General features: G+C 43.8%; 1 protein-coding gene across 1 annotated transcript; it reads left to right on the forward strand.

Annotated features, from left to right (window-relative positions):
* Positions 1-13,213: 13,213 nt before the first annotated feature.
* On the forward strand, positions 13,214-14,447 carry LOC118347692. Its single transcript, XM_035687720.1, has 3 exons — positions 13,214-13,427; positions 13,483-13,618; positions 14,042-14,447. Exons 1-3 carry the CDS (start codon positions 13,214-13,216, stop codon positions 14,445-14,447), a joined length of 756 nt encoding a protein of 251 aa, XP_035543613.1.
* The last annotated feature ends 4,685 nt before the right edge of the window (positions 14,448-19,132 follow it).

A 19,132-nucleotide genomic window follows, 5' to 3' on the forward strand; every position in this document is an offset into this window, starting at 1 on the left:
AGAGTTTAAATTCTAGGTACTTGTCTAGAGAATCCATTAACTAGCTAGGCACTTGTCATTAACCATTTTATTTTGCTGGTATTTGTATTGTTGGGTTCTAGGCACTTAATGATTTAATCTTAGATAATGCATGCTCATGCCGAATTATTATATTTTCTCATGTTTTTATATGATAATTGTATGTCAGTTCATATCATGGATTGCTTCAGAAGTGACACTTCTACAAATTTAAGAGATGATGAGGTTACTACTCCTTTAGCTTCAAACATTAACTTGTCTAGTAGTAGTAACACCATACTCCCTCCCAAAAAGAAGGCAAGTAAGGACCCCTCAGTGGTGTGGGAACACTTACAAAAATAGATGGATGTTCTTTAAGTGACCCAAAAGTGGGGTATAATTACTGCCACAAGAGTTACGCTTGTCACCCCAAAAAACATGGTACATCATGTATGCTGCATCATGTTGGTGTTTATAGGAAAAATCCGAATAGAATTAGACCCATGGATCAACAAAAGACACATAAATTTGATCCAGAAGATGTATGAATGGCAATTGCAGAGATGATAATTTGAGATAAGTTTACGTTTAGGGTGGTGGAAGCATAAAAATTTAGGAATGTATGTAAATCACTAGAACCAAGATTCCAAGTGTCAACTCGAACTACTACAACGAGAGATTGTATTAAACTATTTAAAAAAGAGAAGGAGAAGTTGAGGAAAATATTTATGGTAGTTGGGCAGGTTAATTTAACTACTGACACTTGGACGTCCAATCTGAACTTCAATTATGTGTCTTACTGCACACTTTATTGACTATGAATGGAAATTATACAAAAAAATGATAAGTTTTTGTTTGATTCCTAATCACAAAGGGGACACTATTGGAAAGCATGTAGAGTTATGTCTACTGGATTGGAGAATTGACAAGATTTATACTTTTACAGTTGACATTGCTTTCTCAAACAATGTTGCCATCAATTACTTAAAAAAGTTTGTGGGAGGTCATTTGTTGGAGGGAAAGTATATTGACATAAGGTGTTGCACCCATATTATGAACCTTATTGTGAATGATGAGCTAAAAGATTGTGATGATTCAATCACAAGGGTGCACAATGCGGTTAAGTATGTTAGATCATCTCTTGCAAGAATGGAAAAATTCTAAAAAGTGTATAGAAAATGAGAAAATTAGCTGTTTAAAATTGGTATGCCTTGATGTTCCCACCAGGTAGAACTTCACTTATCTCATGCTAGAAGTTACAGAAACATTTCAAAAGCCATTGTTACGATTGGAGAATGATGATGGTTATTTTTCTCGCTATTGTCGTAGTGTGAGCTTGAGCCCCCAAGCTTTAGTGATTGGGTGAGAGTTAAAATAATGGTTAAATTCTTGAAGATTTTTTATGATGCTACTATGAGACTTTCTGGCTCTTTGTATGTCACATCTAATGCATATTTTCAAGAGTTTTGTGGCTTCCAATTGCATTTATAAAAAATGCGTTAAAGTAATGATCCAGTGTTGAGAGGTATGGCTACGAGCATAAAGAGTAAGTATGACAAATATTGAGGAGCAATTGAAAAGACTAAATTGATGATATTCATTGTTGTAGTTCTTGATCCAAGATGCAAATTTATTCTTTTACATTTTTGGTTCAAAAAAATATATGGTGGTAATTTAGTTGAAGAAATGATTGCAAAAGTGAAACAATTGATTATTGGCATGCACGGGGATTATAGTATTATGTATGGGAGTTCAAGTGGAGTTTCAAACTCTGAGCCTCATTCCTTAATTGATCCTAGTATGATTAATTCTGTTTCTCAGCAAAATTTTTGGGTTGAGTATGAGCAAGAAATTATTGAATGTAATTTGAGGAAAAAATCAGAGATTGATCAATACTTGGAACATGGTTCTGAGGCCCGAGTTTCAAATTTTGATATTTTGGATTGGTGGAAGATCAATGAAATAAAGTATCATATTTTGGCGAGAGTTGCATGAGGTGTGATGACCATTCCTGTTTCTACTATTTCTTTTGAGTCAGCCTTCGGTGCAGGGGGTTGTGTGCTTGACTCATTTTGTTGTTCATTATCTCCAAGAACAGTTGAGACATTTGTTTGTATTCAGAATTGGTTAAAAGATTCAATACCTATTGATCTTTGGGCCTCCTTGGACAATGTTGAAAGTTTTGAGGCAGAATTCGGTAATCAAAATATTTCTTACTTGCATATTTATTAAACCTTTTCATAATATTTATTTTTATATCATTTAATAATATTTCTTTAAGAGTTTGATCCCAAATTAAACTTTATTTATGTTGATGAGAAGTGACTCAAGGCTTATGGTCTACTCATTCTATATTTGTTGTTAAAGATTCCTATTTAAGGACTGTTTGTTGACATTGAAAAGCCATGTAGGGTTCCTTTGATGGGTCCTAATATTTCTAACAATAATAAATGAATTTCTTATGTTATGGAGGTTTATTGTTCAATCATTTGGGACTCATTTGTGTTAAATTATGAAGTTTTGTGAGGTTGAGTCTGTCACTTTTTTGGGTTGTACTCCTTTATTGTACTCCAGTTATCTCATGCTAAACTAATGGGAGAATGAAAATTTTACGGTTTAATACCCAAAGTGCTCATCAAAGTTATGCATATCAAATAAAGATGTAGATAAACTATGAACTTTGAGTGTCTGGAAGAGATTTGGTTTTCAGTTTTCTTTTTCTCTCTATTTTAGATTGAATTGCGTTTTCCTTTTAACAAGTTTATTTTATTTTTATTTTTTGGTTATTTGCATATATATCCTAGTCGATTCATTAGCCAGGCTATCCCGTTTTTAGGGATTGATAGTAGATCATGTACAACTAGGATAAAGATGTAACTCCAACCATTGTTTGGATAATAACGATTTTATCCCCAACATTCTCGAGCCACCAGTCATTTCCATTGGTCTTAAAAAAAAAAAAAAACAACAACAACAACCGGTAATTTTTACCTAGTTTATAATTTTTTGGATAAACTTGTGGACCAAGTCGGGTTGGGCCGAAAGTTTGTTGGCGGGCCAATTGTGTAGGCCTAACCATAGGGATGAGAATAGGGCACTGAAAGTCTATGAGTCCTTGGATCACAAGGGAGAGGGACGAACAAGACAAGGGTAAGGAGGTGTGAGAGGAGTTGGTGGTCCCGTCAATAATGCGATCCCAGGCCGCTCTGTTGCCACGTGGCTTCATTTCCACTGTCTCTAATATAAATTTCTGCTCATAAAACATATATGAGTAGGTATAGCAGCTAGCAGGTATAGCATTGCTAAAGTGTGTAGCTATGTATTAATATGTCCTTCTCCGAACTCTAATCGGAGTCTGACTGTTTGTTTCTCTACGTTTCTTACAGATCAAGTTGTACATCGGCTTATGACGTTTGTTTTGTGTAGATAGGATGTTGTGGAGACAAATTAAAATGCCTTTGAAACGCTAGTACTACCATATATATCAAAAGATTAGAAACTTTACATGCGGCAAAAGAATGAAGAATCTGATACTAATAAAAGTTTTAAGCAACATGACTCAATTAGCCAAAATCCTAATTGCAAAGAAGATAATTAATATTAGAGAATATGCAAAGAAGAGTATCATCAATCATGTGGTGGGTCATTGTTTCAGTCTTTGGTCGTATCGAGCACAATGTAATGTAACTACATAAATATAACTACATAAATATGATCACCAAAGCCCAAGTCCAAACCTGTAAAAAAAAAATACTGAAAAGATAAAAAAAAAACCTTAAATACAATAGTTTAAAAACTAAATAACATGTATGATGTAGCCATAAGTTATAATAGTCTCATTTATAATTGAATATCAACATTGACTTAGCCTTGAAATATAACTACATAAATATTAAACCCGAATTTTACTGAAATCTCAATGGTCCATTGGTCATGCCTGAATTGAAGATAGAAAGTTGCAATCAATAAATGAAAAAAATTGATAATAAAAAATTGAACACGGTAAAAGTAGAATTTGATTATTACCAAGAAATGGGGTTCTCTCAACTCCATCCCAACTCTCAAGAGGCGTTCGTCTTAGACTCTCAGTCGGCAATTATGTTAGGGTTCATAATTATATCTATAAAATCATAAAAAGTAGAAGTTAGAAACATTAAAAACAATTTAATAATCATTTAAAAGCATATAAACTTACCCGATTCAAGCCTATAGCTCTCGGCATCAATGCCAACAGCATCTAGTCCAATGAGCATTTCACTTATCCAATTCTATGTGCAAACGAAGGCCTCCACGATTGACGGTGACAATGAACTCCGATAAGCATCCAACACGTGACCTCCAGTGCTAAATGCCTACTTTGAGGCAACCGTAGTGATAGGAATGACTAGTACATCTCGAGCTACAAGGGAAATGATTGGATACTTGGTGGAATTAACCTTCCACCAAGTTAATAACTGAAATACATCACTAGGTGCCTCGACAGCTTCCACAAAATATCGTTCAACCTCAGATGTACACTGTATAATATTCCTTGTTGACATGAGTTGATAATATTGCTGCATAATACGATGGCCTTTAACCCCTACAGATGAGTCAGTATCACTTGAGGAAGCTGTCGACCCCGTCGGCCTCGAGCTACCAGCTGCGGATGAAGGCTAACAACTATTGTTGTAGTTATTATATAGGTCATCAATATCACTTTTTAGCATTCTAATAAACTCTACAACCTTCACTGCCCTGAGGACGGAATTTACCTAAAATTCTAAAACGACCAACTTATATCGGGGGTCAAGGATCACAGTCACAAATAGTAATCTATTTATCTTCTCAATATTCTCCAAATATTTATCATATTTGGTCTTCATCCTCGTAGCCATAGCAGATAACAATCCACCAAATCAGTACAACTATTTCCCAAGTGGAAGTGAAGCTCCTAGAGCTCGCTGAAGAATGAGTTTGCAGTCGTATATTTGGATCCAGATAGCCGCATGGTTATGTCATAAAAAATTCTTAAAAATTCAACAAAGTACCTCACATTGGTCTAATCATGTGCGTTCGGTGCACCAAGCCCCTCTCCTGTTGGCTCCAACAAAGTTTACCTCAGGCCCCCATCCTCGACCTCCATTGGCTCGAATGCTTTTTGGTACTTCTGTACCACATCCAACATCATGTATGTAGAGTTCCATTGAGTCGGAATGTCCAAGCACAACATAATAGAATGTTCAATCTTAAGATCTTCTATTATTGCCTTAAACTTGGCAAGCTTTTGAGGGGAATCCCTCACATATCGTAAATTGCTACAGACTCGGGCAATAGAATCATCAACCTCTTTTAACCCCTCAACAACTATGAGGTTGATGATATGAGCACAACATCGAACGTGAATAAACTTGTGGGCCCAAATGACATCATCTCTCACCATCGTATTCTGCTTAAACTAATCAATTGTTGTTTCACTGGCATTGGCATTGTCAACTGTAATACACAGCATTTTTCGAATTCTCCAATCCTTTAAACAATCATCCATCTTCACCCCAATGGATGCACCTTTATGATCCACAATGTCTTTAAAGCCAATAATTTTTTTATGAAAAATCCACTCACTGTCAATATAGTGTGCTATGATACACATGTAGCAGACGTTCTGTATGGACGTCCATGTGTCAGTCGTAAATGACACTCTCTGGCTAGTGGTAATAAACATCTTCCTCATCTTCGCCTTGTCTTTCGCATGCATTTTCATACAATATTGCATCATCGTATACCGTGATGAAATGAGAAGTCGTGGCTCAACAAAGTTTAGAAACTTTCGAAAGCCTTTTTTCTTGACTGTGGTAAAGGGCATCTCATTAGTAATTATCATCTTTGCAAGCATGTCCCTCAACATCTTCTCATTGTATTGAGGGATGACCAGTTTCTTAGTCTGTGTACCATTAGTGGCTGTAAAAGTTTGGTAACTGAGGTTGGTCTGATCAGTGGCCACCAATCCCTTCGCTATCTTATATTATTGGCAACTATTTAGAAGTGCTATTAACACACTGGTGCCTTACTTCTTCGAATGACATCCACAAAGTTGCCCACAATAATGACATCTTGCTACCGGGTTCGCAATATCATTAGGAATTTTGATGAAATGCTCCTATGTCCATGACCTATTTTTAGAAGGCCGTGGTGGTTGATCTTGCTCCATGGGCATCTTCTCCTCCTCGTTGTACATATCCTCATCCTCTATATCAACTGGGAGTGGGAGTCGACTACTCACACAAGATGTAGCTGCTCTAGATGTAACTGCTCTAGATGTAGCTACCCTAGAAGTGGCTCTTGGGGTGGAAGTACCCATTGGCGTAGGAGTTGTAGCATTGGCATCCGCCACATCCCTTTGTGGACGATCATCTCGACTGGATCTAGGATCCATATCACAATCAAAGAAGCTGAAAAAATAAATTAGAAGCAAAACATTAGTTTAAAAAATAACTAGGCTATATTAAACATTTAAATTAACACAAACGTATATGTGGTCTTCCAATATAGATTTCACTGGAAAATTTATAAAAGAGTAATGCATAGCCCTAGTGCAATAAAAAGAATGCGTTGCATGCTCTCAAAAGTCATAATCAAGTAAATTATTTTGCCAAAATGTTTGGTTTCGGGGGTCAACTACAGGAATTAAGAAATAAAGTCTTTATTTCTTAATTCTTATTCATGTAAATTTACTTGAAAGACAATATATAAGAATTTCTTTAGATAGCAGATTAGAGAAATAATGATATTGAAAGCTCTTATTACCTCTAAACCCAACTAGGACTTTACTTTATACGTAGGGTTTAAGCTAAATGGCTCTTCGGCTGGAAGGATGGGTGGATTCTACCACTATGTGGCTACATACAAGAGTTTGTTTCAAGAATTATCTGGTCATTATCGATGTGCATTTTTTCTTTGACATAATAACAGGGCAATACTATAGTCATTTGTGTTTTTCTCTTCCTTCTCTTACTTGAAATGTAACAACGGTTGTTTATGTATCAGCGTGCAATTCCACATATCCTTGAAAAATATGGGGGGGATTTCTATTCAAAAACTATTGACACCCTTAGGGTTGCTGCATACACATGTTATGATAGAATTAAGGAAATTTCTTGCATTATTTGCCCAAACAAACCAGAGGGATCCATGTTTGTGATGGTAAGGACATCAAATGTCAGGCATATTTGTGGTACAAACTGTGCTCTATCTTCTTTCATGGCTAGTTCTTGTTGGCGCTACCATCTCTCTATTTTCACTCGCTTCAATTGGTGACTAAACTAGTCCTATAATGCAACTGCAAGTTGACTAACACGAAAAAGGTTGCAAGTACTAGCTATTGATGTTATTTCTTACTTATATATAAAAAAGTACTAGCTATTGATGTAAAGAGCCAAGAAAAAGTCCATGCCCTATCTAGAGTCCTTCTGAATAATTTTATAAAGTTGAGTTCCACATAGTAAGGAACTAAAATGGGATTTGACACTCAATGCTTTTTCGTCATAGATCTCTTCCCACCCAATGTTGAACTTATTGGGTAATCATGGTCTCCCCCACTTTAATTTCTAATGTCCTTGTTGAGGCCACCTTGCATTAAGTACACAGTGCCACATGGTTTACTAATGTAGGACCATTACCACTTGTAACAATTTAAGGAAACATCCAAGCCACTTCTAGGTTATAATTTGAGCTCCTTGGAATCATAAGGAAGTCTCTTATGTGATCCTTAAATGCAGATAGCTCATTTCTTGATTCAAATAGCCCATTTACAAATTTACACATTGATTTTTGAAGGAGTAACATCTCTTACACATTTTATCAAACACATTGCATGCATAGAACACAACTTACAAACACATCATACATTTCATCAAACACATTTCCTCACGACAAATTTACAAAACCAATTCACAAGAATCACAAAAAAATACCAATTCACAAGAGACATGTACATAAAATTAAATTGCTTGATTTAATTTTAGGGCTCGAAACCCCTCACTCTCACCGTAGGCTGAAGCTGAACGGAGGCTGAAACTCGGACTAAAGTCACACGGAGGAGCAAAGAGGAAAGGCGGCAACAGAGACGTGAGACGTGAGACGCTTCGCTGGTTCAGACGTGAGATGCGAAAGAGAAGGGAGAAGGGAGAAGGAAGAAGGGAAGGGGGGTCCTGCGTTTTGGACCCCTCATGTGATGAAACAATGGGGAATGACATCGTTTATTTTTTTTTAAGAAAAACCCAGATGTAAAACTACGAAGGAAGAAGGGAAGGGGGTTCCTGTGTTTTGGACCCCCCGTGTGATGAAACAATGTGGAATGGCGTCGTGATGAATGGTTGGGCTCCCAAAGCCATAATAACAAATCAAGATCGGACAGTGAAGATTGCTATGTCTATTGTATTTCCAAATACTCTCCACAGATATTGTCTCTAGTGTGATGGGGGAAAAATCATTAACTTGGGCCCAGAATGGTAGGGAGTGTTCATTGCGGGAGTTGGGCTGACAATGAGGCCCAGCTTGGTCACATAAGCCCGGCCAAGAAAAGTAAAAGCCCAGATTGGAACTTGGACAAACAGATCGGGTCGGGGCAGGAGATCTAGAGTAAGACTAGGGAAAGAGGAAAGAAGATTGTGACATGCATCACCAGACGGAGGGGACGTAGAGCAAAGGCCACGTCACATTTAATGTGGCCCAGAGTAGAGGCCACGTCGCATTTATTGTGGCCCAGAATAGAGACCACGTCTCATTTAATGCAGCCCAGAATAGAGGCCACGTTGTACTAAATGCATCCCAAGGTGCAAGGTGTGCAGCATTGAATGTAGCCCAGGACCAGAGTAATGAACAGAGAAGGCCCGGGGCCATTGCTACTAGTGAGAGAGCAACGTGAAAGCTGCTCGGTAATGAAATACAAAGGGCGAATCGCCCCACACTATCCAAAGCACCACCATGGAGAAACCCAGCACGGTAACTATAAATAAGGGTCAACCCAACGACAAGTAAGGATATATAGCAAAAATACTATCATCCTGGTTTTGGCTTCCCTCCTTAATTTTTCCCCTCTAGATACTGACTTAAGCATCAGAGGATTGACGGACCTCGAGGTCCCCTTTCTCCGTTTTGATTGTGCAGGATCGCGCTTGGATACAAGGGGTGTGGAGTTGCCCAGCCTGCGAAACACGACATCAACAGTGGCGCCGTCTGTGGGATCTTGGTTGTCTCATAACTAGCGTGTCTTTTATATTTGGGCAAAAACCTGCTCCCAGCATTCACAACGTGAAAGAATGCAGTCCGAAGCGGTCGAAGCAAGGTTTAACCAGCAAAACGAGGCGATACAGAAGCTCATGGCTGATATGGAGACTCTTCGGCAGGAGAACATTGCGTTACGAGGAAATGTCGAAAAGACAGAAGTAGATTAGCAGAGCCATCATTCAAGGGACCACCCCCAACCTAACCCAGTCACCGCAGAGGAAGAACAATGTAAAATAAACCTACAAATCCAAATGGAAGTGGCAAAGTAGATAGGTCAATCCACCACGGTAGATCAGCTGCTCACTAATGTTGAACTACCATATATCAACGAGATCCTGGTGGTGCCAATACCACCAAGGTTTAAGGTTCCTCAGATGGAAGCGTATGACGGGACCAAGGACCCGTTGGAGCATTTAGAGACCTTCAAAGCCCACATGATTCTCTACGATTTCCCCGGCTAGATAGCGTGCAAGGCATTCCATCTCACCTTAAAGGGGGCAACACGAATGTGGTTTGTTTCCTTGAAACTCGGAATTGTAGATAGCTTCAATGAACTAGCACGTCAGTTTTTAACATAGTTTATGGCCTGTCGGACGAGGAGGAGGCCGATCGCCTATCTGCTAACTATTAAGCAGAGGGATGATGAGTGCCTTAAGTCATACCTCTCTCGCTTTAACAGGGAACGAATGACAACAGACGACCAAGATGAAAAGATCACATTGGCGGCATTATTAGGGGGAGTCTGGCCTCTCTATCCGTTCATGGCGAGAATCGCTCGCAAGACGTCGTCAACTTTGAGGGAGTTTATGGACTGGGCAAATGGTTACATAAATGGGGAAGACACACTACAAGCACTGACAGCGCCTAGGAAGTTGGATCTGGAAAGAGCAGACAAGAAAGCTACAGAGCGGCATTGAGAGCTTGAACGAGGGGCCCGCCAGAGCTCACAAAGTCAAAGGCAAGGGGAAGCATGGCCCACGCTTGCACTCTAGCTTGGCGATAGAAGTGGGAGAAGACCTGAGTCGACAAGAGGAATGAGGACAGGGCCCGGTCTAACCCAAATACTGTTCCTTTCACAGGAGCAGTGGGCACAACACTCAAGACTGTTATACTAAATGGGGAAGATCTGATGATCTGGGGACCCGAACTGAATGACGCGGTGATAAAAGAAGTGATTCACAACCAGGATACTGCCCTTACTCCTGGAGAAATCGAGATCGGAGCCCCGTGCAAAGAAGTCGAGACCGAAGTCCCATTCGGGAAAGACGAGATCCAAACCGAAAGAGCTGCAGCCAAGTCAGTGGGAGCCAGGACCATGCCCGGAGGACTAATGTAAGTCCCGAAAGGAGAAAAACTACGAACCCCTTGAAAGGGGGCCAGCATCGGGGAAATTCAAGAAGGAAAGAATCCCCCATAGGGGAGATCAACACCATAGCTAGGGGGCATGCAGGGGGAGTGACTTCCTTAGCTCAGAAGGCCCATGGGAGGAAGGCTAGGTACGGAGAAGTGTTCTCCACCCAACGGCCACACAACAGAGACCCTTCTAAGGAACATTTGATAACGTTCGGTGAAGAGGATGGGGAGGGGTTATTTCGACCTCATGACGACGTGTTGGTAGTGATAACATAGATAGCCAACTACTAGGAGGATATTGATCGACAATGGCAGTTCTGCAGACGTTCTCTTTTGGGAAGCTTTCAGCAGAATGAGAATTTCTCTCGACCGGTTAAGACCTGTGCCAACTCCCCTAAAGGCTTCACAAGGGATACCATCCAGCTAGCTGGTGCGATCGCTCTGTCCGTACTAGTAGGAACGGATCCCAAGACCACATCTCTCATAGTAGACTTCCTAGTGGTCAAGGCCCCTTCCTCGTACAACGTGATACTTGGAAGACCGTCATTGAACCAAATGAAGGCTGTCACCTCCACGTACCACTTAAAAGTGAAATTCCCAACCGCGTGTGGGGTAGGAGAGATGTGAGGTGAGCAGGAGACTGCGAGGGACTGCTACACCAGGGAGATGAAGTCAAAGGCGGTAACCATACAGACTCTAGAATCGAGTCCCGAGCAGGCTGTCGAATCAGCGCCACCCGCTCGGACAGATAAAGAGCCGGAAGAGGGAAACAAAGAGAAACGAATACAGACGAGACTCAAAGAGGTGGCCTAGCCGCCATCTTCGGTGGTGACCAAGCTGGACTGCGAAGTGAGGGATGGAGAGGCGTTAAGACAAGCAGAGCCTGACGAACCCTTAGTCTTGGTGCCGATGGATTCTGGAGACCCGGAGCGGACTGTATGAATGGGATCCAGAATGCCCGAAGAATTGAGCCAGTCCATGAAACAACTGCTCCTGAAGCATCGCGATGTCTTTGCTTGGTGCAATGAGGAAATGCTAGGTATCGAAGGGTCAGTGATAGAGCACCAGCTGAGCGTAAATCTAGATGCAAAGAGGGTCAAGCAGAAGCGACGCAGTTTCAATGCGGAGAAATACGCGGCTATAGTTGAGGAAGTGGAACACCTCCTCGCTGTGGGTTTCATTCGAGAAGTTTACTATCCCGAATGGCTCTCTAATGTTGTACTGGTCAAGAAGGCAAGTGGGAAGTGGAGGATGTGTGTTGATTTCACCAATTTGAATAAAGCATGTCCGAAGGACAGTTTTCCTCTCCCAAGGATTGACTTGATAGTAGATTCGAAGGTCAGGCACTCGTTACTTAGCTTTATGGATGCATACTCTGGTTACAATCAGATATGAATGAGCCTTGGCGACGAATAGAAAACAACATTCATCACCGAAAGAGGAATTTATTGCTATACGGCAATGCCATTCGGCCTAAAAAATGCGGGAGCAACATACCCACGCCTGGTCAACCGAATGTTCAAGAACCAGATCAGGAGGAATATGGAGGTCTATGTAGACGATCTGTTGGTTAAGAGCAAGAGGGCCGAACAACATCTCGACGATCTCTGCAAGACCTTTACGGTGCTGAGAAAGTACAAAATGAAACTCAACCCGCATAAATGCGCCTTTGGGGTGGAATCAGGTAAGTTCCTGGGCTTCATGGTTTCGGACCGTGGAATCGAGGCCAATCCAGAAAAGATCAAGGCTTCCATGGATATGCCTCCACCGAGGAACATCAATGAAGTTTAGAAGCTAACGGGGAGGGTAGCTGCCTTGGGCAGTTTCATCGCCAGATCAACCGATCGGTGCCTTTCTTTCTTCAATGTCCTTCGAAAGGCGCGGGAATGGGACAGAGACTGCAGTAGAGCCTTTGACGAACTGAAGGGGTACCTGGCTCATCCACTGCTGCTCTGCCAAACCACCCTAGGAGAAAGCTTGACTGTGTATCTGGCAGTGTCACCCAATGTTGTGTCCTCTGTGTTAACCCGAACAGAGGCAAGGGGTTCAATGCCCAGTTTACTACATTAGCATAGCTTTTTGAGGTGCAGAAGCCAGGTATCCTCGAACAGAAATGCTGGCTTTTGTGTTAGTAATCACCGCCAGGCGGTTGAGGCCCTACTTTCAAGCTCACCCAATGAAGGTCCAAACTGATGTCCCCCTGAGGAAGATATTGCAGAAACCCAATATCTCAGGCCAAATGACTAGCTGGGCGATTGAGCTAAGTGAGTTCGAAATTGAATTCCTCTCCCGGACGTCAATAAAAGGACAGGTACTAGCAGACTTTGTAGCCGAATTCTTGAATTTCCCTGAAGAAGTGATCGTTACACCCCAGGGCAAGTCGTGGCAGGTCTATGTCAACGGTTCGTCTTGCCGAACGGGTGGTAGGGCGGGAGTGCACATAGTGACAGACTTGGGTGAGAGATTCGATTACGCACTCAAACTCGGATTCAAGGTCACCAACAACGAAGCAGAATATGAGGCGCTCTTGTCGGGACTAACGATTGCCAGGTCCCTTGGCGCCACAGAAGTTGAAGTTAAAGCCGACTAGCAGATAATGGTGGGGCAGGTGACCGGACAGTTCCTCATGAAGAGAGAAAATCCAAAAAGATATCTTCAACAAGTTGGAGAGGAGCGGGATCACTTCCAGTATTCTGCCATCCATCATATCCCTAGAGGAGATAACCAGGAAGTGGATGGGCTAGTTAAGGCAGCTTCAGGGCAAGAAGAGGTCCCACTTCCAGACTATGTGGTCACCTGGACTATTGATGGTGGGAATTAGGGTGTTAGCTATCGAGGTCCAACAGCCCCCGGAATGGGTTGCAGATATTTTGAATTTTCTTCAAGAGGGAATTCTGCCAAATGATCGGGTGGAAGCCCAAAAGGTTAGAAACTGGGCAGCCAGATTCACGCTGGTAGAGGGAATTCTGTATAAAAGAGGCTACGTCGAGCCTCTGTTAAGGTGCATCTCCTCTGAGTAGGCTTAGTACGTGTTGGCTGAAATCCATGAAGGGGTGTGTGGCAATCACGAGAGCAGAAGGGCATTGGCGTTGCGAATGGCTTGGGCGGGATACTACTAGCCTAATGCCCACAAGGACATCGACGAGTTTGCCCGAAAATGCCTTAAATGCCAGGAAAACTCCCCCATACCCCATTGTCCTCCCGCAAAACTTACTTCTGTCACAGCCCCGTGGCCTTTCGTCCAATGGGGGTTGGATCTTATCGATCCCCTCCCAGCGGGCAAAGGAGGGGTGAAATTTTTCATAGTAGCAGTAGATTACTTTACCAAGTGGGTAGAGGCGAAAGCCTTAGCCACAATCACAGCTCGAGCAATAACAAATTTGCTTTTGAACTCCATAATCTGTCATTTCGGTATTCCCCAAAGTTTCATCTCCGACAATGGGCAACAATTTGATTGTTCGCACTATCGAGAATGGTGCTCGGAGCTCAAGATCAAGGTCAAGTACTCCTATTCAGGACACCCGCAAGCCAACGGTCAGGTAGAAGCAACCAACAAGATGCTGCTCAACATCTTAAAGAAGAAACTAGGACCACAGAAAGGGGAATGGCCTGATGAACTCCCGAGCACTTTGTGGGCCTATCAGACATCAGAGAGAACCACAACTGGAGAAACAAATTTCTCTCTAGTCTATGGAATGAAAGCTGTGATACCAGCAGAAGTCGCCATACCCACGTACAGGGTGCAACAATATGACCCGGATCGGAATAGCGAGCGGCTGAGGGAGAGTCTAGATTTCCTTGAAGAAAGAAGGGAGGATGTTGTACGCTGAGCGGCAGCCAACAAACGAAGAGTTGAGTCGTATTATAACAAAGGAGTCCGACCTTGTAACTTCAAAGTAGGTGATATGGTCTTAAAGCAGTAGGGAGTCACAACCCAAGATGGGGGCAAACTGGGTCCTAAGTGGGAAGGATCGTACCTGGTAACGGAGACTGGAAGACCTGGCTCATACCGGCTGAAGGACCATGAAGGGAACGAGCTACTACACCAGTGGAATGCGGAGCACTTAAGGAAGTATTTTGTATAAAAATGATCTGAGCCAAGCTCAAACGAATGTAAAACTATTACTAGTTAAAGGTTTAATGAACTAATTTCTAAATGTTGTGTTACTATGTCCCTTCGAAACAGCCCAAGTCACTTAAGCCCGATCTAGAGACCGGTCACGAAATATAAAGCACAGGAACTGAGCCATGAGCTCTGACCTACTAATAGCTATTCTCAACGCAGTCTAAGTGACTTGCCGAGCTTCATGTAAAGAAAAAGGAGGAAACGCATTGGTAAGGGAGTATGGCCCTCTGGCTCTGCCAACCTATAAGTGCCAACCCACGAAGTATAAAGCACAAGAACCGAGCCTTGAGCTTTGACCTGCTAACATCTATTCTCAACGCAGTCTAAGTGACTTGCTGAGCTAAAGGAGGAAACACATTGGTGAGGGAGCAAGGCCCTCGGGCTCTGCCAACCTATAAGTGCCAACCCACGAAGTATAAAGCACAGGAACCGAGCCATGAGCTTTGACCTGCTAACAGCTATTCTCAACGCAGTCTAAGTGACTTGCTGAGCTTCATGCAAAGGAAAAGGAGGAAACACGTTGGTGAGGAGCAGGGCCCTCAGGCTCTACCAACCTATAAGTGCCAACCCACGAAGTATAAAGCACAGGAACCGAGCCATGAGCTCTGACCTGCTAACAGCTATGTTCAATGCAGTCTAAAGGACTTGCCGAGCTTCGTGCAAAGGAAAAAAAGGAAACGCGTTGGTAAGGGAGTAGGGCCCTTGGGCTTTGCCAGCCTATAAGTGCCAACCCACGAAGTATAAAAGCACAGAAACCGAGCCATGAGCTTTGACCTGCTAACAGCTATTCTCAATGCAGTCTAAGTGACTTGCCGAGTTTCGTGCAAAGGAAAAAAAAGAAATGCGTTGGTGAGGGAAGCATCGGGATCGAGCCATGAGCTCCGACCTTTTGACAACAATCACCAAGGAAAAAGCTAAAGCGAGACAAGATATAGAAAGCCCACAGAGAAGAAAGTAGACAAAGTCCTTTATAAATATATATATCCCGGACAGAGTTACAAGTGGAGCTACAAGGGAATTCTTACATCATAAAAAAATGGGAAGAGGAGACGAAAAGGGGCCCAACTACAAAGCTATTACAAAAATAAATACAGCAACACTAAGAAGATGGACGCCCAGTAGATTCGGCAAAGTACGTCCCCTCTTCTACAGGCGAAGAGCCGGGTGGCACCCAACTAAGAGTCTCCTGGTGGCAAACTGGGATTCAAGGTTGAACTGGGAGGAGGTAGCAGCGTGGGTAACAGAAGATCGATGGGCAGGCAACAACTAAGGTGTAGCCCTCACCCCCCCCCCCTGATGTTTGTTCCCGCCCTCCTCAGCCACGACTGTTATGCCACCGCTTGGACCGAACATAATCCAGAACCTGTGGGATGCAAGTTCTAGTTCAAATGCTCAAGGAGATCGACCCCCGTAAGCAAGAGGGCTAGAACAAGTGAGGCGTCATAAGCAAAAGGGCAAGAACAAGAGATGTGTGGAGTCTGCCGTGTTCCCAACAACTGAACCCCTACTGGCAGCATGTTGAACACCAGAATCGAACGCGTCCACAAAGCCAATAAAGGAAAGAGAAAGCAGAGCCGATTATATCTTGGCAGAAGAGGAAGGCCCCCCCCCCCCCTTTTTAATAGCTGCAAATGACTCAAGGTACACCCAGGGCCCTATGGCACCTAAGAGCCCCTTGGCTCCCACGTGTCCTCAGGGACTCCAAGGCTTGGGAAATCTTAGCCGACATGAAAACGATATAAAGAGGGTGACTGATGAAGAAGTTAAGTACGAAACTTGAGTCACGAATGTGATAAAGGCACATGGTGCGGTTGACTGAAGCTGGATGACACTTGAGCCAAATAGGGAAGAAAGAAGTGTCGGTGAAGAGCAACCCCAGAAGAGTCACGAGGTCGACAGTAGGTTTAGCCGCCCACGTGAGTAAAGATTATGGCGTGCGGCTCGATGGACACTAGAACGAAGGTGGTAGCTACACAACAGAGTCACAGGCGGGGTTCAAAATTAAAGGACCACCGAAAGCGAAGTAGTGTCACCCGTCTGAACCCGCACGGGAACCCCATGGAAAGTTAAGTCGAAATGAGAAAATGCTCACTAAGCAAGTCACTACACCATGGTACCCCTGTGGTGCGCCGCTCAGCGAAAGGCAGGCCAGAATAAAAAATCTCTAGAGCGCCTTACTTTACACTCAGTAGGCAGAGCCCCGTTGAGGACCTCTGCTAAGGAACGCGGCACGGTAATTGCCCTGCGGGGTACTTACCCTAGCAGGGGAACCTGGCGCACTCTCCAGTCTGGTAAAACGTAACAACAAGGGACTACAGGGTATGCTAAAAAAACTAAAGGGAGAGTGCGGGACAAAATACGAGAATCGAAGCTATTATTCTAGGAAAGTTTATACATTGGTGTTTACAAAAAGAGCGTGCAACAAAAAAATATATATATAAATACAACAACAAGATGACTAAGGAGGAGGACTATTGAAAGCCAGAGGCATCTCCTTCACGCCCCAAGTCAGCATCTTCTCATAAGTTTTCACATTCGGCGTGACTTCCCGAAGGTTCAGAGTGCGGAGGTTGGTTTCGGGGTTCTGAAGGAGCAGTCCTCGGAGGCGCTCAAGGCCATCCTGATACCCATTGATCCGGGCCTGATTGCCTCCTAAGCTGCAATTCTAGCTAGGCCGTGCGGTCTTGGACAAAATTCAGAGAGGCCTCCATGCGGGAGACAAAGGCGCGGGCTAAAGCCTTGGCCACATCCACAGATTTGAGCAGTCCCATGTAACGGTGGAACATGCGAACCCAAATTTCAGTGGCCTGCTTCTTTTCAGCCTCCAGCATCCCAAGTGTCCCTTCGCTTTGACTAAGCGCCACTTGAGTGAACTCTAGCTCATACTTTAGCTCAGCCACACGCCTCTGCTCATCCTCCAACGCGTTAGCAACATCGATGTTCCTCTCCAAAGCCACCCGAGCGGACTCCAACTCGCTCCCCAGCCTTTGGATCTCTACACGGGCCCTCTCCCCCTTGGCCGAGAGAAGGCCGAATTGGGTACGAAGAACCTCCAGTTCCTTCTGCGTAGACTCCAAGTCAGCAACCGTGGAGGTCAGTCTGACTTGGAGTCTGTCCGTTTTGATGCCCTTCAGCTGGAGTTCCTTGCGCTTGAGATCAAGCTCCAGACTCATGAACTTCATCAGCTTGGCCATATCCTTGTTCAGCTTCCTCTGCTCGCGGATCTTCTCAAGATGGAACTCGTTGCTCTCCCGCAGGGACTCGTTCTCCACCTCCAGGTACTGCTTCTCACTTAGCATCTTCTCTCCACGAAGGTTCAACAGTTTGTTCAACGCCCTCTGGGTCTTGTGGTCGTCTTCCAGAGCCTTTTGCTCTCAGGAGACCAAGTTGGCAAACTCCTCAGTGGCCTGAGGGTTTAACATCAATCTATCTTGTAAAAAAAAAAAAAAAAGAAGAAGGAAAGAAACAGAAGGAGAAGAAAAGCGGCCGTACGGAAGAACACTCACATGGGCAAAACGTGGCTGGAATTTCTGGTGGTATGATTCAAAAAATGTTGTTCGGGCCTTGACATGGCCGGACCCAGAACCTAGTGATGCCCCTGGCTCAGAAGAAGAAGGGGGCTCGACGGGCACCAGAGGCAGAATGACCTCTTGGTGTGCTGGCGATGGAGTTGTTTCCCCCTCGCTCAGAAAGGAAACCTCTATGTGAGGATCTTACGAGGGGACCGAGCTCTCATCATGAGCCTCGCCCGTGCAGAGGGGGCTGCCGCTTTGGGAGGGATCATCCTCCACCTCCAACTGGTCGACGTCTTGTTGCAAAGCGGAGGGCACAACTTCTGGCACTTGCGAGGGAGTGGTGTGAGAGCTGGGAGAGTCTCCGACTCTGACCGAGCTCTCACCAAGCACCTCTCCCGTGCAGAGGGGGCTGCCGCTCGAGGAGGGATCATCCTTCACCTCCACCTGGTCGACGTCTTGTTGCGGAGCGCAGGGCACAACTTTTGGAATCTGTGACTCCTGGGTGAAACAAACAACCTAGCGTGAGGAAAGGAAACAAAGGGAAACAAGCAGAACAAACGTTCGATGAACATCAATAGAAACAAAGAAGGAAGAGCCAGTACCTGTGTGAACTCTTCCGAAGGAGAGTTTGTTCTGAAGCCATCGAGGGGCTTGGCTCGGCAAGCGGGGCCGGTACCTATTATAGACACTGGGGCCCCGGATCGGCTGGGAGCCGCAATTCCCCGAATAGCTTGGTCCTTCAACCTCCAATCTGGGAATAGTCCCATCAGGGTCTTGCTCCATAACTTCAGGGAATTCGGGCTCCCTGGTAGGCAAAACGCCTTCTTCAGAGAGAAGGACGGTTGAGATGGGGATCGGGAAGCCTCCAAAATGG

Source organism: Juglans regia, chromosome 2, assembly GCF_001411555.2.
Source record: "Juglans regia cultivar Chandler chromosome 2, Walnut 2.0, whole genome shotgun sequence".
NCBI classification, from domain to species: Eukaryota; Viridiplantae; Streptophyta; class Magnoliopsida; order Fagales; family Juglandaceae; genus Juglans; species Juglans regia.

Coding starts and splice junctions, on each gene's coding strand:
- LOC118347692 (XM_035687720.1), top strand. CDS start 13,214: ATGGTGGGGCAGGTGACCGGACAGTTCCTCATGAAGAGAGAAAATCCA. Junction 13,428..13,482: donor GGTCACCTGGACTATTGATG/GTGGGAATTAGG, acceptor AATGGGTTGCAG/ATATTTTGAATTTTCTTCAA. Junction 13,619..14,041: donor TACGTCGAGCCTCTGTTAAG/GTGCATCTCCTC, acceptor TATTCCCCAAAG/TTTCATCTCCGACAATGGGC.